This window comes from Pan paniscus, chromosome 8 (assembly GCF_029289425.2).
Source record: "Pan paniscus chromosome 8, NHGRI_mPanPan1-v2.0_pri, whole genome shotgun sequence".
NCBI lineage: Eukaryota > Metazoa > Chordata > Mammalia > Primates > Hominidae > Pan > Pan paniscus.
Genome location: NC_073257.2, coordinates 48,271,817 through 48,291,962, shown reverse-complemented (window position 1 = coordinate 48,291,962; position 20,146 = coordinate 48,271,817). Strand labels below are relative to the sequence as shown.

At 47.7% G+C, this 20,146-nt stretch overlaps 1 protein-coding gene across 1 annotated transcript; it reads left to right on the top strand.

Annotated features, from left to right (window-relative positions):
- Positions 1 to 1,125: 1,125 nt before the first annotated feature.
- FZD8 (frizzled class receptor 8) lies at positions 1,126 to 5,002 on the top strand. Its single transcript, XM_034930304.4, has one exon. The coding sequence runs from the start codon at positions 1,821 to 1,823 to the stop codon at positions 3,903 to 3,905; it is 2,085 nt and encodes a 694-aa protein (XP_034786195.1). The 5' UTR covers positions 1,126 to 1,820; the 3' UTR covers positions 3,906 to 5,002.
- Positions 5,003 to 20,146: the final 15,144 nt, after the last annotated feature.

The following is a 20,146-nucleotide window of genomic DNA, read 5'->3' as shown; positions in this document are numbered from 1 at the left end:
AAAGGAGGCTCTGGCAAAAGCCTGTGAACTTGGGATGGATGAATAGACGTCCTGAAAGAACGAAGGGAAGACAGGGAATCCAGCCCCAGAGTTTCCAGCCTGTCCTATTTATAAGTTTCGAGGTTTGTTTTGAATTTTAGAAAGAAATTGAATGATTTTTCCTAAGAAAGCACGGCGGCTCGGGGCTTCCTATATTTTATCTCACCTAATTATCAAAGCCCCCTTGGAGATCTGTGCTATGATCACCCAACTCTCTAGGTGGGGAAACTGAGGCTCCCCCAGGTCACGCAGCGGAGGCGGGAGGAGAGTCTCTGGCGGGCATTTGTCCCCCGCGCCCCTCGCGCGCCCAAGGCTGGGCTCCGGGGCATCTCACCCGGGCCGTCCCGGGTCCAGCCCCAGTTTAGAATGACTCCACACCCCCCACATCTCCAAGTCTCAGAAACCATCGTTCTGAGAACCCCAAGGAGGACACCCTTTCCCGGGTCTTCTGCAGCGCCGAGCCCCGGCAGGCCTCCCCGGCGCTCGCCTGCTGCGAGACCTTCCTGCCGCCCCGAGGAGCACGAGACCCCAGCCGCCCGCAGATCACCCACATTCGCGGAGGGTGGCAGCAGGGGCTTGGCTGGTTTGAAACGCGCCGGGGAGGCGCGCGCTGCACCAAACCCCGTCCCTGTCCCCAAGGGCAGACTCGGGGTAAGGGGACCAAGACCTCCGACGCACTCAGCGCCATGGGGACAGCCATGGCCAACACTCTGTCTCTGCGGTCAATCCCAAGGTTACCAAAACTCTCCATCCGCAGAGAGCGCGCACAGCAGTGCGGACACTCGGGGACTGCCTTAAGGAAGGCTGAGCCCTGGGAGCGCGTGGACTCCGCCCTGCCGCCCGGCGATTGGCTCGCGGGGCTGGGGGCGGAGACCGAGTCCGCGCTGTATAAATATTCATGAGCCGGCAGCGCGGCGCGAGCAGGGCTGGAGCCGGGAAGTTGGGCTAAGGGCGCTGCTCCCGCCGAGGAGGAGGCGGCGGCTGGGCGCGGGCCGCGCCACTCAGGTGTCCGCTCCGCCTTCCGGTCTGGATTTGCTCCTGGGTGTCCAGCAGGAAGGAGACTGTGTGCACCTCGCCCGACTGCGGCCGGAGCGCGGCGCTGACTTTTCCAGGCGGCGGGGGTCCGTCTGTCCCGGCGGCGGACGGACGAAGGACGGACGCCGGAGAAAGAGGGCGGCGGCCTGGGCCGAGGCGGGTCCCCAACTCCGGCGGCGGCGGCGGCGCGGCCTTGGGGGCGGGCATGAGCCCCCGGGGGCCGAGTGGTGGCCGCCAGGGCTGACCCGGCGCGGCAAGCGGCCCGGCCCAGCCATCTTGACTGCGCACCGCGGCCCCAGAGGAAACTTGCGGCGCCTCCGCCCTCTCTGCCCGGCGGAGTCACCGCCGCCCGGCGCGGCGGGGAGAAGTGGTCGGGCGCGCGGAGAGGAGGCGAGCGAGCGCGGGACGATGAGCCGAGGCCCGGCCGCTCTGCGCCGCGAGGGCTGAGCGCGACCCGGGGCCAGCAGAGCGGACCTTCGGACTGTGGCGCGCGCCTGCAGCCGCCTTCGAACCCCCGGAGCGGCGGAAAGGAGTGCGGAAGGGCCCTGCCCAGGCTGCGGGCCGTGCCGCTGCGGACGCGCCCCTAGAAGGGGTTAGATTATCGGCAGACCCCCCTCCCGGGCGAAGCATAAGGGAGACCCCAGATCACCCGCTGTACCCGTCTGCGGCTCTCTCGTGGGCCCCCCCCCCGGGCACCCCTCTGCGCGCCGCCTGGAGGGCGAGGGCACCGGGCCGAGGCGCACAGCATGGAGTGGGGTTACCTGTTGGAAGTGACCTCGCTGCTGGCCGCCTTGGCGCTGCTGCAGCGCTCCAGCGGCGCTGCGGCCGCCTCGGCCAAGGAGCTGGCATGCCAAGAGATCACCGTGCCGCTGTGTAAGGGCATCGGCTACAACTACACCTACATGCCCAATCAGTTCAACCACGACACGCAGGACGAGGCGGGCCTGGAGGTGCACCAGTTCTGGCCGCTGGTGGAGATCCAGTGCTCGCCCGATCTCAAGTTCTTCCTGTGCAGCATGTACACGCCCATCTGCCTAGAGGACTACAAGAAGCCGCTGCCGCCCTGCCGCTCGGTGTGCGAGCGCGCCAAGGCCGGCTGCGCGCCGCTCATGCGCCAGTACGGCTTCGCCTGGCCCGACCGCATGCGCTGCGACCGGCTGCCCGAGCAAGGCAACCCTGACACGCTGTGCATGGACTACAACCGCACCGACCTCACCACCGCCGCGCCCAGCCCGCCGCGCCGCCTGCCGCCGCCGCCGCCCGGCGAGCAGCCGCCTTCGGGCAGCGGCCACGGCCGCCCGCCGGGGGCCAGGCCCCCGCACCGCGGCGGCGGCAGGGGCGGTGGCGGCGGGGACGCGGCGGCGCCCCCAGCTCGCGGCGGCGGCGGTGGCGGGAAGGCGCGGCCCCCTGGCGGCGGCGCGGCTCCCTGCGAGCCCGGGTGCCAGTGCCGGGCGCCTATGGTGAGCGTGTCCAGCGAGCGCCACCCGCTCTACAACCGCGTCAAGACAGGCCAGATCGCTAACTGCGCGCTGCCCTGCCACAACCCCTTTTTCAGCCAGGACGAGCGCGCCTTCACCGTCTTCTGGATCGGCCTGTGGTCGGTGCTCTGCTTCGTGTCCACCTTCGCCACCGTCTCCACCTTCCTTATCGACATGGAGCGCTTCAAGTACCCGGAGCGGCCCATCATCTTCCTCTCGGCCTGCTACCTCTTCGTGTCGGTGGGCTACCTAGTGCGCCTGGTGGCGGGCCACGAGAAGGTGGCGTGCAGCGGTGGCGCGCCGGGCGCGGGGGGCGCTGGGGGCGCGGGCGGCGCGGCGGCGGGCGCGGGCGCGGCGGGCGCGGGCGCGGGCGGCCCGGGCGGGCGCGGCGAGTACGAGGAGCTGGGCGCGGTGGAGCAGCACGTGCGCTACGAGACCACCGGCCCCGCGCTGTGCACCGTGGTCTTCTTGCTGGTCTACTTCTTCGGCATGGCCAGCTCCATCTGGTGGGTGATCTTGTCGCTCACATGGTTCCTGGCGGCCGGTATGAAGTGGGGCAACGAAGCCATCGCCGGCTACTCGCAGTACTTCCACCTGGCCGCGTGGCTTGTGCCCAGCGTCAAGTCCATCGCGGTGCTGGCGCTCAGCTCGGTGGACGGCGACCCGGTGGCGGGCATCTGCTACGTGGGCAACCAGAGCCTGGACAACCTGCGCGGCTTCGTGCTGGCGCCGCTGGTCATCTACCTCTTCATCGGCACCATGTTCCTGCTGGCCGGCTTCGTGTCCCTCTTCCGCATCCGCTCGGTCATCAAGCAACAGGACGGCCCCACCAAGACGCACAAGCTGGAGAAGCTGATGATCCGCCTGGGCCTGTTCACCGTGCTCTACACCGTGCCCGCCGCGGTGGTGGTCGCCTGCCTCTTCTACGAGCAGCACAACCGCCCGCGCTGGGAGGCCACGCACAACTGCCCGTGCCTGCGGGACCTGCAGCCCGACCAGGCACGCAGGCCCGACTACGCCGTCTTCATGCTCAAGTACTTCATGTGCCTAGTGGTGGGCATCACCTCGGGCGTGTGGGTCTGGTCCGGCAAGACGCTGGAGTCCTGGCGCTCCCTGTGCACCCGCTGCTGCTGGGCCAGCAAGGGCGCCGCGGTGGGCGGGGGCGCGGGCGCCACGGCCGCGGGGGGTGGCGGCGGGCCGGGGGGCGGCGGCGGCGGGGGACCCGGCGGCGGCGGGGGTCCGGGCGGCGGCGGGGGCTCCCTCTACAGCGACGTCAGCACTGGCCTGACGTGGCGGTCGGGCACGGCCAGCTCCGTGTCTTATCCAAAGCAGATGCCATTGTCCCAGGTCTGAGCGGAGGGGAGGGGGCGCCCAGGAGGGGTGGGGAGGGGGGCGAGGAGACCCAAGTGCAGCGAAGGGACACTTGATGGGCTGAGGTTCCCACCCCTTCACAGTGTTGATTGCTATTAGCATGATAATGAACTCTTAATGGTATCCATTAGCTGGGACTTAAATGACTCACTTAGAACAAAGTACCTGGCATTGAAGCCTCCCAGACCCAGCCCCTTTTCCTCCATTGATGTGCGGGGAGCTCCTCCCGCCACGCGTTAATTTCTGTTGGCTGAGGAGGGTGGACTCTGCGGCGTTTCCAGAACCCGAGGTTTGGAGCCCTCCCTGGCTGCACTTGGCTGGGTTTGCAGTCAGATACACAGATTTCACCTGGGAGAACCTCTTTTTCTCCCTCGACTCTTCCTACGTAAACTCCCACCCCTGACTTACCCTGGAGGAGGGGTGACCGCGACCTGATGGGATTGCACGGTTTGGGTATTCTTAATGACCAGGCAAATGCCTTAAGTAAACAAACAAGAAATGTCTTAATTATACACCCCACGTAAATACGGGTTTCTTACATTAGAGGATGTATTTATATAATTATTTGTTAAATTGTAAAAAAAAAAAGTGTAAAATATGTATATATCCAAAGATATAGTGTGTACATTTTTTTGTAAAAAGTTTAGAGGCTTACCCCTGTAAGAACAGATATAAGTATTCTATTTTGTCAATAAAATGACTTTTGATAAATGATTTAACCATTGCCCTCTCCCCCGCCTCTTCTGAGCTGTCACCTTTAAAGTGCTTGCTAAGGACGCATGGGGAAAATGGACATTTTCTGGCTTGTCATTCTGTACACTTACCTTAGGCATGGAGAAAATTACTTGTTAAACTCTAGTTCTTAAGTTGTTAGCCAAGTAAATATCATTGTTGAACTGAAATCAAAATTGAGTTTTTGCACCTTCCCCAAAGACGGTGTTTTTCATGGGAGCTCTTTTCTGATCCATGGATAACTACTCTCACTTTAGTGGATGTAAATGGAACTTCTGCAAGGCAGTAATTCCCCTTAGGCCTTGTTATTTATCCTGCATGGTATCACTAAAGGTTTCAAAACCCTGCATTCATTTCTGGAGTCCGTGATTTTGAAAGCACCTGGTGTTCCAGGGAGGGAACGCATTGCTGAGGTGTAGAGGTTAATGTTTTAAACCATAGCTCACCCTTTACAGTAGAAGTCACTTGACAATCTGGTAGGGGAGCAGGCGCTCTTCAATGGATTAAACTAACGGGTTAACATCTTAATAACCTTCAGTGCTTGTGTATACCAAATGTGCTGCTTTTCCTAGAGAAAAAGCTATTGTTCCTCTGTCAAGACTAAGCTAATTTATTTGAGCAGAAGGCTGTTGAATTAGCAGAAGAATGCTTCGGCAATTGTTGAACTTTTTACCTGTCTGCCCAGTGGCTCAGCACATCATTCCTTTAAGAGGAGCTAAATGAATAGGGTTAATCTGTAGGGAACTTGGTCTTTTGAGTTTGAAAAACTTTGATCTTTTCTCCTCTGCAAATGTGCTGTATAGTCTGAAGTTTCTTTCCCTGCTGCCTATCTCCTCTTAGTGCAGACCAATTGGCCACCGCGGAGCCTTAAAGTTCTTCCATTAAAGGGATGTGGGACTTTTACTTTAAAAAGGAGAGAGAGCGCGAGAGAGGAAGACTTGTAACAGTTAGTGAAGACCGGAGGCACAAGTGCTCAGCCTTTTAAACAGCTTTTCCCGGCATTGTTAGCCAGCCTGCAGGCAGCTAGGCATGGGTTGAAGCTTTATAGAAAAGGGCTCTGAATGCCCCACAGGTGGTCTGCGCACATAATCCCCCAATTTAAAGCGTTTTCCTTTGCTGGACAATTGCATTACAAAACTCCCTTCTTTTTCGCTCCTAATTGAACCAATGAACTATTATAAACTACAAGTTTTTCTTAAAAAAAATCGCCGGTGCCTAAATTCTATTGACTAAATTCTAGCAAGTTTTCCAACTGAACCTTTTAAGGCACCGGAAGTAAAAGCTGCTTCAGCAGACCTTTCAGTTTCGCGGATATTTTTATTCCTTATGCTTGTTATTTTCTGACAGATTAGCAATAATTTAAAAGTAATTGGTAAGATTGTGTGTTAATACTGAAAAGATAGCCCCAGGTCCCTTATTAACCTGTCAATCAAGATAAGAAATGGGCAGCTACCCTGCTAATGATGGGGCATCAATCATTGTGGGATGGGATGGGAGGGGCTTTGTTCTGCACATCCTGCTAAAATGTTTGTTCTCCTTACTTTTACCTAATAGGAATTTTTAGTGGCTAAAAAAAATTTTGATAGAGTGGACGCTACTTTCTTGGCCGATCTTTCTCATGTAAGAGGCTTCGCATAGGATCTCCATAGTAGTAACATTTTGCAGATCCTTTTCAGAGTAAGTCTCGGTGTTAATTAAGTTAGATATGCAATTAGAACTCCTGCTTTAGCTATCATGCCAATCTTATTTTTTAAAGCCAGAGACACTGTAAAAGTGTTCACCTCTCCAGTAGTTTTACTCATTAAAGAATTATTTTGTAACTTAGGTACCTATCAGTGGCCTACATCTAACCCACGTGTTGACTCATGTATAGTATACATATGCCAGCCATAAACTTTATATATTCAGTTATAAAGTAGAATTTTAAGAGCAGATCCCAGAGTCTTTACCACATATGAAGGATGGAGAGAAAGCTACAAGACACAAGTTAGCATGTTGGCTTTCTCATGTAGCAGTATTGTCATTATTGACACATTTTCAACTATATAGCACAGTGGGAAAATGTCCAGCTTTGAAGCTTTTTACCTTATTATTCAATATATCATTATAAAATGCTATATTTGATAACTCAAGATCTATGTGTGTTTAAGCGAACTTATTTGACAAAAAACCCAATTTAAATTCTGAGGACAGTTCTCAATAAAAAGACCTGCATCTGTCATCATTAGAGACTGATTTTAGAGATGGTATTAAGACATAAGTGCTGGTTCTTTGCCTTTAAAGCTAAAACTTGAGTTGCATATTTGCCAATACTCAGATGGTATCTACTAAGGGAACAAAACCCCAAAATTGATTTTAGGGTGGAAGAAAGAAACGAGTCTCTATCTGGCCAATTGCATTAGACAAATGAACACCTCTGTGTGCTATACAGGTGTGTCTTTAATTACATAAAACAATGTTAGTTTTTCAAAATCTTGTCAAATTGGGAGAGGGGTTGATGTGGTTGCTGTGTGGCTAGAAGATCAAGTCTAACATGATTAAAACCATTACTAAAGCCAAAGCTCATTAAAATTGCTTGTGGGAGAAGTTATGTGAAACACTTTCTTTTTGCTTTATAATAAATGCAATTTGAAAGTACCATGAAACAGAAGGGAAAAAAGTTGATAAGAAAGTTTAAGGAGTAAACCATGGCACATTACAGTTTCTTAACCTGCACTGACCGCATTGCCGGTGCCTGTAATACTTCAGAGTTTGGGCAAAGAGAGTGAGATTGTCTTGCCAAAAGAAAACCAGGAGCAGTTGCAGAGCACGGGATGCAATTTAAAGTGTAGGTGCAAACGTTCTGTTGAGACATAAAAAGCAAATCAGTGCGTCTATCCGCTTTCCACATTTGGTACTATACTGCCATCTCGTGGTAGTACAGGGTCCCAGAACCAGGAAGTTAGGGAGGTTCCTTCATTCAATTCATTCATTCAAAAATAGCACATGGAGAGCTAGCCTAGGCACAGGCACAGCCTCCGCCCAGAGGACCTGCAAACATTTTGTATTCATAATTCTGAATCCTTTCTCTGAAGCGCTCCAAAATTGCATCAGTGCACACTGAAGTTTAAGGACCCGCAAGACATTCCCGCACAGTGATAATACTTTTATTAACTTCAATTGCATTAAGTCCTCCATATGACCATTATGCTAAAAATGTAATTAAGCTGCGTTAAATTCCAAGAGCATATCTTCTTTAAATTAGCTTCTGAGTTACTTTTATTTAAAGAACGGGATGCTCACCAAAGATCCACCATATCAAAGCTTTCATGGAAGAAAGGATGAATAATAAAGAGTATTTTGAGGTGGGATGTGGTTGGCTTGCTTAATTAAATGTGCCGCTTTACAATTTCTCATGTAGAGGTCAACTCTGAGTCCAGGGGACATCCGTCAGTACTGCACGTGAGTGCTGTTAGGGTGAGCAAGACGCAGGCCATCTCGTTTTACCTAGCCAGGTGTTCATGGAAACACACCAAGGAGTAGAAACTTCGCTGGAAAACAAGGTCGGTGAGCATCTGCGTTGGAGTGCTGGAGCCCTCGGGAAGGAAGATGACACAGCACTGAGATGTAGGAAGAGCAGGATCTTAAAGAAGGATGAGCAGGACCAGGACCGGTGGCTCACGCCTGTAGTCCCACCACTTTGGGAGCCCGAGGCAGGCGGATCACCTGAGGTCAGGAGTTTGAGACCAGCATGGCCAACATGGTGAAACCCTGTCTCTACTAAAAATACAAAAATTAGCTGGATGTGGTGGCTGGCACCTGTAATCCCAGCTACTCAGGAGGCTGAGGCAGGTGAATCGCTTGATCCAGGAGGCGGAGGCTGCAGTGGGCTGAGATCACACCACAGCACTCCAGCCTGGATGACAGAGCAAGACTTTGCCAAAAAAAAAAGGGATGAGCAGAGAAATGAGGTTTCTGAGGACTGGAATGTCTAGTGGGGATAGGAGGGAAGGAGGAGACTGTGACCAAGGACCACATAAGATCTTGGAGGACTTGTAGAGTTCAGAGGCCTCAGGGGCAAGAATCTTGATGCCCATGAACAAGGAGCAGGGGCAAGAACCTGTGGCATTAGGGAAATGTGGAATCTCAGATCTCTCTCTTACTGAATCAGAAACTGCATTTTAACAAGATCCCCAAGCTTCACAGGCACACCGAAGGGTAGGAAGTTCTAGCACACCATCCCACATTTCACTGGTTAGAAAACAAGCCCAAAACAACTGTGCTTACTGAACATCACACAGTCAGGAGCACAGCTGGACCTAGAAGCCACTAAGCCTACTTGTCACTCCTGTCTCTATAGATCTTTTCCAGCAGTCCCACTCTTCTGTGTAGACCTCTGAGGCCACCACAAGGTGCATTCAGGCTGGGTGTGGTGGCTCACATCTGTAATCCCAACACTTTGGGAGGCCGAGATAGGAGGATCACTAGAGGCCAGGAGTTCTAGACCAGCTTGGGTAATATAATGAGACTCCATCTCTATAAAAAAATAAAAAGCCAGGTGTGGTAATGCATGCCTGTAGTCCCTTGGGAGACTGAGACAGAAGGATCGCTTGAGTCCAAGAGTTCAAGCCTGCAGTAAGCTATGAACCTGCTACTGCACTCCAGCATGAGCAATAGAGAGTCTATCTCAAAAAAAAAAAATGCATTCATAGCTGATACAGCAACTTACCAGGGCTGTGTTTACCTGGTTACAGAATCATAGCAGAGTTTTCCCACAGTTTGGTGGTGGCCTACACAGGAAATGTGAACGCCCATCCTTCAGAGACAAGAGGAGCACTGTGGAAAGGCTTGCCTCTTGGGATCCTGGCCAACTTAGGCCAGCTCACCTGCCTTTTGCCTTCTACAGCCACAGTGTTCCAATAAATTCCACATTTAAGAGTCTGTGTTCTAGCTTAGTGAGAAGGCACAGTGACTGGGAGTAATATGGTTTGGTTCTGTGTCCCCACCCTAATCTCGTTTTGAATTGTAATCCCCACATGTCAAGGGAGGAACCTAGTGGGGGGTGACTGGATTATGGGGACGGATTCCCCCCCTTGATGTTCCGATAGTGAGTGAGTTTTCCAGTGGTCTTGTTTGGTAAGTGTCTGGCACTTCCCTCTTTCTCTCTTTCGCTCTCCTGTGACTGTGTAAGATGTGTCTGCTTCCCCTTCACCTTCCACCATGATTGTAAGTTTCCTGAGGCTTCCCCAGCCACGCGGAGCTGTGAGCCAATTACTCCTCTTTCCTTTATCAATGACCCTGTCTCAGGGAGTATCTTTATAGCAGTGTGAGAGAGGACTAATCCTCTATTAGTCAGACGGGCTTCTGTTACTGATTGAGTTCACATGGGGAGAGGGGCCAAATGTGGAATGTGTTGGCCCTGGCTGGCAGAGGCCTGAGGGCCTTTCAGGGAGAGCCTGGCCTCGGCCAGGCAGAAGGAGAAAGAGCAGAACCACTGTGCAGTGAAGGCCAGTGCAGGGATCAGGGAGAGAAAAGGGCTTAGGGAACCCAAGAGAGCGTCCCAGAAATCTCTGCAATGACAGAGCAACCTGAGGAAGAGCTTGACTGGCCCAGCAGACTCATGCTGCAGGCTGTGCCCGGGAGGGGGCCAAGAGCATGGGTGGCAGCTGAAAAGGTCAGCCAGTAGCCAGAGAAAGGTGGAAGGAAGGAATTGCCCCAGGACAAAAGGCAAAGTTAGGATCAATGTTAGTGAAACAACCCAAGTTGGATAGCTTTCCGAATCTGGGGCACAGCCATTCTTCACAGGGGACAAACGCATGCTTTTATAGCACCATGTTTATCATGCAGGTGAATCACACACTGATTTAAATTAGAAAACCAATTTCTAATATTTTCACCCCTAACAAGCCCATTTTTAATTAACTAGCACTCCAGCAGTAGTTCTTACCCTGCTTACATGTTAAAAGCACTTGGGGTATGTTTTTGTTTTTTTTTTATCATTACCAATGCCCATGTTGCACCCCAAACCAACAGAATCAGAATTTTGGGGGGGTGCCAGCTGAGAATTCAAAGTTTTCTAAAACTTCCCTAGGCAATTCCCATGTGCCGCCAGAGTTGAAAACCAGTGAATGTAATTGAATGTGGTATTATCATCCAAAGTGAAATATATACAGATATAGATCTAGATATATAGATGTATTTATATATATATAAATCTGTAGATCTGTAGACATATAGATCTATATAGATATATAGAAATAGAAATTAGCTAAGCAAACTAGCTATTGTCATCTAACTTGACTAAACAAAAGCAGTTATTTTTTTCTTTTTGTCACCCTGAGAGGTATTTGGGAGATGACAGGAGTGCCCTCACCTGGCCCCAAGAAAGAACTTCTCACTACACAGTTTTTGATAACTGTTTTTTCACCTATAAGGAAATAACAAAGAATTGTGCACATAGGGTATAATTCTATTAAACTAGAAATTAAACCCAACCTGTGAAGTTAGGAGGAATCAATAAGGTGGATGTGTTAGTTAGTAAAGATGTTCAAATATTATCTTCCTACCAAAAAGACACCTGCACTCATATGTTTATTGCAGCATTATTCACAATAGCAAAGACATAGAATCAACCTAGGTGCCCATCAACAGTGGATTGGATTTTTAAAATGTGGTACGCTATACATTGTGGAGTACTATGCAGCCACAAAAAGAAGAATGAAATCATGTCCATTGCAGCAACATGGTTGCAGCTAGAGGCCATTATCCTAAGTGAAATAACACAGGAACAGAAAACCAAATACCACATGTTCTCACTTCTGAGGGGGAACTACACATTGGCTACATATGGACATAAAGACAGGAATTATAGACACCGGGGACTCCAAAAGGTGGGAGGGAAAAAGGAAGGCAAGATGAAAAACTTTCTATTGGGAATTATGTTCACTATTTGGGTAACAGGTTCAATAGAAGCTTAAACCTCAGTATCGCACAATATATCCATGTAACAAACTGGCACATGTATTCCCTGAATTTAAAAAATAAAATAAAATAAAATAAAATATTCTCTTCTTGTTCAGTAAATGTTTATGTATTGAGACCAACTCAGCTGGAAATGAAACCTCAGTCTGCAGAGACCAAAGACAGGCCTGACTTTCTAAGACTGGGTGCAGGGTCGTATTGCAGCCCAGGAAGCAAGGGTCAAGCCAACAGTGGGTCAGGGGAATCCTGAATGCGTGTCAATACATGTGTCTTCACCTCACCTCTTTAAAAGGAACCTGATAGTACCTTACCTCATGCTGGCACATTGTTAAAGTTGTAGAATTATAAGATAGCATTCATTTGGTGCAGAAATCTGCTCTGTCTCTGGGTACCATACAAGAAGTTATGAGTCCTTAACCAAAGCCCCAGAAAGTGAAATCCACTTTCCCAAGTAAGTGCGGAGGTTTTCCTGACTCTGGCTGGTGTATATGATGTTAGACCTTCACTGCTACATTCATCATTATTCTGTAAGAAAAAGCCCAAACAGAGGGTCCTAGGTTGTTAAACCCACAACAGGGATGCAAACTTTGCACAATATCATCAAAAAACACCTCTTGGCCATACTCAGTGTGAGCCAAAAAGAAGCTAATAACTTAATCATTCTGGAAAATATCTCTTAATGAACACCATATTAACTTAATTAACTTAGAAAATCTCCAGGAAGTTACAGAAAGCCAGTAACAATGAGGGATTAAGAGAGCAGACTCAACCCCACTGCCTGGCTCCTTTAGTGAATGATCTTTGGCAAGTTACTCAGCCTCTGTTTACCTCAGTTTCCTCCTTTGTAAAATGGGAATAAGAACAGTATCTATTTTATAGGGTTGTTGTAAGGATTAACTTCTGGTACAGATAAAATGCAAAGAACAGTGCCTGCCTGGATGAGTAAGTGCCAGGTGCCATCAGTAAAGAGTTTGTTTTATCGGGTTAGGCATGGTGGCTCACACATGTAATCCTAGCACTTTGGAAGACCAAGGCAGTTGGATCACTTGAGGCCAGGAGTTCAAGACCAGCCTGGCCAATATGGTGAAACCCCAGCTCCACTAAAAAAAAAATCAAAAATTAGCCAGGCATGGTGATACATGCCTGTAATCCCAACTACTCGGGAGGGTGAAGCAGGATAATTACTTGAACCTGGGAGGTAGAGGTTGCAGTGAGCTGAGATGGTGCCACTGCACTCCAGCCTGGGCAACAGAGTGAGACTCATCTCAAAAAAAGAAAAAAAAGTTTTTGTTTTATTGTTTTAAATAAAAATGTTTCCATGTGCATTTTTGTTTTGCTTATTTAATTTTTATTGTGGTAGAAACACACACACACACACACAGGCCAGGTGTGGTGGCTCATACCTGTAATCCCAGCATTTTGGGAGGCCGAGGCAGGCAGATCACCTGAGGTCAGGAGTTCGAGACCAGCCTGGCCAACATAGGGAAACCCCGTCTCTACTAAAAATACAAAAATTAACCAGGCATGGTGGCAGGCACCTGTAATCCCAGCTACTCGGGAGGCTGAGGCAGAAGAATCGCTTGAACCCAGGAGGTTGCAGTGAGCCGAGATCGTGCCACTGCACTCCAGCCTGGGCAACAAGAGTGAAACTCCATCTCAAAAAAAAACCACATAAACTTTATTTACTGTCTTAACCATTTGTAACTATATAGTTCTGTAGTGCTAAGTGTATTTACATTGTGGTGAAATAGATCACCGGAACTTTTTCATCTTGCAAAACTGAAACTCCATATCCATTAAACAATTGCTCCCTTCTCCTCACCCCCAACTTTTGAAAACCACCATTCTGCTTCCTGTCTCTGTGAATTTGACTACAATAGGTACCTCGTATAAGTGGAATCAGACAGTATCTGTCTTTTTGTGACCAGCTTATTTCACTTAACATAATTTGTTCAGGGTTCATCTGTGTTGTAGCGTGGGTCAGAACTTCCTTCCTTTTTAAGGCTGAACAATGTTCCATTGTATGTGCATCCACATTTTACTTATCCTGTCATCCATGGATGGACATTCAAGTTGCTTCCACCTCTTGGCCACTGCAAATAGTGCTGCTATGAACATGGTTGTGCAAATCTCTCTTCAACGACCTTGCTTTCAATTCTTTTGGATACATACCCAGAAGTGGGATTCCTGGACCATATGATAGTTCTATTTTTAACTTTTTGAGGAACCACCATGCTGCTAATTATTATGTTGGTCCATTCATTCATTCATCTAACCATCCATCCACCCATTGATCCATGCATTCTTTACCCATTTATGCTCCTTAATTTCTATATCAATCAGAATAAGTTAGGTTTTGCTGCAATAACAAACAACTACAAAATCTCAGAGGCTGAACACAACAAAAAATAATTTATGACTTTACATATGTCCCGTGCATGTCAGTGAAGAGATTCTCTTCACCCTGGGCATTCAAAGATCCAGTTTGACTAAAGTTAATCTTGGCATGTGTTTCCATAATCCTTGCATCAGTGGGGAAGGAATGTATCAATTCATGCACTGAATCTTAAAGCATCTGCCTGGAAAAGGCACATGTCATACCTACATGTGTCATTGGCCAAAGACCTACATATGTCATTGACAAAGGAAGTCGTATAGGCATATGGCACCCCAAATGGTGCAGGAAACTAATCCTACGACTTGCCCAGAAAAGAAAAACTGGAAGTATTTGTTAAATGGCAATAATGATTTCCATAGTTCTCCACTCTAATACAGTCACATGTCCCCCTCTCTCTGCCATAGATACCTCTGCTTTCTACTGAAGGTAGTAAAGTAAAATATAAAAAGAACTAACGAAGGTCAAACTGCTGCACTCTTGCCCTTGTGTTTTATGAACCTGAAATCTTGTTAACTTTTCTGAACCTGATTTTCTTCATCTGTGAAATGAGGCTAATAATTATTGGTCTGCCCTTCTCACATGAGTCTTCTAAGAAACAAATGACACTATTGAAATAAAAATAGTACATTTTAAACTTCTAGTTACAGGCCAAGCATGATGGCCCAAACCTATAATCCCAGCAATTTGGGAGGCTGAGGCAGGCGGATCACTTGAGCCCAGGAGTTTGAAACCAGCCTGGACAATGTGGTGAAACCCCATCTCTAAAAAAAAAAAAAAAAAAAAAAAAAACACAAATTAGTTGGTTGTCATGGTGCATGCCTGTAGTCCCAACTACTTGGGAAGATGAGGTGGGAGGATCACCTAAGTCTGGAAGGTCAAGACTGCAGTGGGCCAAGATCACACCAGACTACACTCCAGCCTGGGAGACAGCCTGTCTCAAAAATAAACAGATAAATCTCTAATTACAAAAAAAGAAGGCAATTCAAGATATTATACTGTTCAATGAGATGTCTGTGACTTCCAAAGTAGTGAGAATGGTTAAATATAAGTGCTTTAACCTACTCAAAAAATAAAATTTGTACTGTCTTTAAATTTGTGCTGTTCAAAAAACTCATCCATTCAATACATATTTGTTGAGCAAACTACTTTGCCCAAAGAACTGGGTATTACTACCATAATGTGGGGGTGGGGGAACTTTAGGAGGACCCTACTCAGCTGTAGATACTTTCTTTGTGTGAAACTAACTGATCCATGGGGAAAATGAACATATGTAAAACTGAACCGTGAGAAAAGAGAAGCAAGAAAGAATAGAGAAGAAAGATTATGAGAAGAAAAGTTCAGACCAGCCAGGCACGGTGGCTCACGCCTGTAATCCCAACACTTAGGGAGGCCAAGGCAGGAGGATTTCTTGAGCCCAGGAGTTTGAGACCAGCCTGGGCAACAAAGGGAGACCCCACCTCTACAAAAAAAAAATTTAAAAATTAGCTGGGTGTGGTGGTGTGTGCCTGTGGTCCCAGCTACTCAGGAGGCTGAGGTGGAAGGATTGCTTGAGCCCTGGAGGTCAAGGCTGCAGTGAGCTGTAATCACACCACTGCACTCCAGCCTGCGTCAAAGAGCAAGACTTTGTCTCAAAAAAAAAAGAAAAGTTCAGATGAAGTAAAAAATATTTTTAAAATCAGAATCTCAACAAAATGCTGCAGCCACATTAGCAATATTTCATCCATACACAGTTTTCATATTTTAGGCTTGTAATTCTACATGCTGGAAAACTGTATTTATGCTTTATAATTTTTATGCTGGAAAGTTGGATTTCATATGAAGGAAATGACTAAATCTGAAATACTCTAGGTTTAAAATGACTCACATATTCTTAAGATTAACAGAACCTTACACTGTCTTATGATTGTGTATTTGCACTTCAAAATTCCCAAAGGATTTAGCAGTCTGAGACCAAAGATTGGATTTTTTCAAATCACACAGAAGCTTTTAAATCCAAGTTTAGTCTAATTAAAGGATGAATGTGGCAAATTCCGTGAAACTTTCCAACACCATCGTGTTGCGCCAACTCAAGAAGGATTAGTGCAAGACTCACACAGATGTTTCCAAATTCAGTAAAGGAAGGGTGGGTCTGAAGTGAGTCAATAACCCAGTTTTCTAGGCCCCTAAAGTTACCAGTTGAGCTTACTATAAGCTGTTCATTAGCTTGTGCAAGAAGTGTCAAGTTAATGACAAAAGGTGTTAATTCCATTTGGGTTATCAGTGGTGTTATTTCCCGAGCACAATCAGGACTTTATCAAAACAATTGGATGCCATTCCACTCTTTATTTCATGGGATTTCCAGGTCTAAACTTTGCCTCTAAATCTGCTATAATTGCTTCTAAATCTACTATTGGAGACAGCCTACTGAACTTGGGCTGGGAACCAATTTGAGAAGCAGGTGAAGCATGTCTCTGGAGTAAACCCCCGCCCTCTTTCTGTGACCTTCTCTTAGGTGACTTCCATATTTCTCTCTCCAGTCCTGAGTGCCATTCTGTATCCTTTATTTACTGTGAAATGTGTTATTCATCTCTTGCTAACCCCTCCCATCAAGACTCCAAGAAAAGGAAAACAAAATACACATCCTGTCCATACCAGGCTTTCTGTGAGGTATAAAAAATATAATATAGAGAGTATGATTTATGTCCAAACACTGCCTAATAAGTAAAAATTGATTAAGAAAGGTTGGTGTTAGGCTGGGCACAGTGGCTCGTGCCTGTAATCCCAAGGCAGGTGGATCATCTGAGGTCAGGAGTTCGAGACCAGCCTGGCCAACATGGTGAAACCCCGTCTCTACTAAAAATACAAAAATTGTCCAGGTGTGGTGGCATGCACCTGTAATCCCAGCTACTCAGGAGGCTGAGGCAGGAGAATTATTTGAATCTGAGAGGCAGAGGTTTCAGTGAGCCAAGATCGTGCCACTGTGCTCCAGCCTCAGCAACAGAGTGAGACTCAGTCTTAAAAAATTATTTAAAAAAAAAAAGAAAAAAAGAAATATTGGTGTTAGACAAATCAACAAGCAAAAAAAAAATTCCATTAAAAAGTGGATAAATGACATGAACAGACATTTCTCAAAAGAAGACATACATGCAACCAACAAGCATATGAAAAAATGCTCAACATCACTAATCATTAGGGAAATGTAAATCAAAGCCACAGTGAGATACTATCTCACACCAGTCTGAATCACTATTACTAAAAAGTCAAAAAACAATAGATGCTGGTGAGGTTGCAGAGAAGACAGAATGCTTCTACACTGCTGGTGGGAAGGTAAATTAGTTCAGCCACTGTGGAAAGCAGTGTGGAGATTTCTCAGAGAACTTAACAGAAATACCATTCAACCCAGCAATCTCATGAATGGGTATATACCCAGAGGAAAAAAGTCATCCTACCATAAAGATACGGGCACACGCATGTTCATTGCAGCACTCTTCACAATAGCAAAGATATGGAATTAACCCAGATGCCCATCAACAGGGGATTAGTTAAAGAAAATGTAATGCATATACACCATGGAATACTAAGCAGCCATCAAAAAGAAAGAAATCATGTCCTTTGCAGCAACATGGATAGAGCTGGAGACCGTTAACCTAAGCAAATTAATACATCAACAGAAAGCCACATTCCACATGTTCTCACTTATAAATGGAAGCTAAACATTGAGTCCACATGGACACAAAGAGAGAAACAACAGATGCCAGGGCCTACTTGAGGATGGAGGGTAGGAGGAAGGTTAGGATTGGAAAACTACCTTTTGGGTATTATGTTGATTACCTGAATTGCAAAATTATCTGTACATCAAACCCCTACAACAGGCAATTTACCTATGTAACAAATCTGCACTTGTATCCCCAAACCTAAAATAAAAGTTAGAAAGAAAGAAAGAAGTGTTGGTGTCAGAAACACATCCAGGGTATTGGCAGAGTCCACCTGCCCAGGGAAGTTTTTCAACACCCCATTCATCCTACCACTGAGGAAGCTGCATAACTCCTTGACCTTGGCCTGACCCAAAGGAGTCTGCTGCACCTCTGATGGCCCCATTGGAGGTATGAAGTTGCTGACATGTCACTTAGTCCTGACTCGGGCCCTTTAGGCCCCTCTGATCATACACTCACAAGGCAAACCACCATTCCCCCAAGGGTTCAAAGCCACCAGGCTCCATCCTGCACCCTAGCCAGCGTGCTGCTCCCCAAGCCTCTCTGCAACTCCAAACTCACTGTCCTGAACCTCTGGTCCTTGATCTCCTCAAGCACAGGAGCCGCCTGTCCTGCTGTTCCCTGCCTGGGCTCCCTTCTTTGTCTCTCGCTGTCTCTTACACAAACTTGGTCTTTGTGACTCCAGTCTGTTCTCCTTTCTTCCTCTTGCCTCTTTGGTGCCAACTCTTTCTCCCCTCCATCCCCGTGAAGTCCACGCAGGCCCTCATTTCATATTCCCCCTCCTTTTCTCATCATTTCTCTAAGCTGTCATGCTCAACAGTGGGTAATGAGCTGACACAGGGAGGCGTTCTGCCAGCCTTCTTCCCAAGGCATTTGGATGGTAAAAGGGATCCCAGCTTCAAGACTTAATTCAAAACCTGAGTCGTTGGTGGGTAATTTTTTTTTTTTTTTTTTTTTTTTTTTGAGCCAGAGTTTTGCTCTGCTACCCAGGCTGGAGTGCAGTGGTGTGATCTCGGCTCACTACAACCTCCACTTCCCGGGTTCAAGCAATTCTCCCACCTCAGCATCCCAAGTAGCTGGAACTACAAGCACCTTTCACCACACCTGTCTAATTTTTTATTTTTAGTAAAGACAGGGTTTCACCATGTTGGCCAGGCTGGTCTCGAACTCCTGACCTCAAGTGATCCACCTGCCTCGGCCCCCCAAAGTGCTGGGATTACAGGCATGAGCTACTGCGCACAGCTTTGGTGGGTAATTTCAAATACCAACCATAAGTGGGTCCTACCCAACTAGAAAAAAATTCCAAGAGTTACAGACGTAACATTTCACACCTCTGTCTTAATGGCTTGCTAGGGGAAGTTTTACATCACTTTTGGTATTTAAGTTCTATAAAAAGACAATGATATAGTTTGGAAGTTTGTCCCTTCCAAAACTCATGTTGAAATGGGGTCCCCAGTGTTGCAGGTGGGGCCTGGTGGGAGGTGTTTAGGTCATGGGGGTGGATCCCTCTTGAATGCCTTGGTGCTCCTCCATGGTAGTGAGTGAGTTCTCACTCTGTTCGTTCATGCTAGAGCTGGTTGTTTAAAGAACCCTGGCATCTCTTGCTCTCTCTCTTGCCCTTTGATGCACCTGCTTCCCTTTCATCTTCTGCCATGAGTGGAAGCCTCCTGAGGCTTTCCCAAAAGCAAATGCTGGCACCATGCTTCCTATACAACCTGTAGAACCATGAGCCAAATAAACCTTTTTTCCTTATAAACTACCCAGTTTCAAGTGTTCCCTTATAGTAACACAAATGACTAATACATGTAATTAACAAGGTTTCATTTACTCATGCCCAGAGCAGATTCTGTGCACGCTGGGAATCTGATAAAGGGACCAAGTGCATGCAAACTTCTACACACTTGATAGGAAGAGAGAAGCACTGGATGCATTGTGAATCCTCTTATGATTACAAAATCAGAAGTTGGCAAAGGTAATCCATAAGCATCCTCTCTCTGTTCTTGGACCAGAAAAAAAGTGATGAAAAAGACTTGAGCAAGCCAAGGGTTGATTAACGTGTGGGAAGGGCTTTTCTCCCGTCATAAGCCAAAAGCTTGCAAGGGGCGGTAGGGTGCGGAGAAAGAACACAAGGTTTTTTTGTTGTTGTTTTTTGTTTTTGTTGGTTTTGTTTTTGTTTTGAGACAGAGTCTCGCTCTGTCACCCAGGCTGGAGTGCAGCACAATCTCGGCTCACGGCAACATCTGCCTCCCAGGTTCAAGCGATTCTCCTGCCTCAGTCTCCCAAGTAGCTCGAATTATAGGTGCGCACCACCATGCCCAGCTAATTTTTGTATTTTTAGTAGAGGCAGGGTTTCACCATGTTGCCCAGGCTGGTCATGAACTCCTGACCTCAAGTGATCCTCCTCCCTTGGCCTCCCAAAGTGCTGAGATTATAGGTGTGAG

Bases quoted from the DNA above. Each gene is read 5' to 3' on its own strand.
- FZD8 (XM_034930304.4), top strand. From the start codon at position 1,821: ATGGAGTGGGGTTACCTGTTGGAAGTGACCTCGCTGCTGGCCGCCTTG.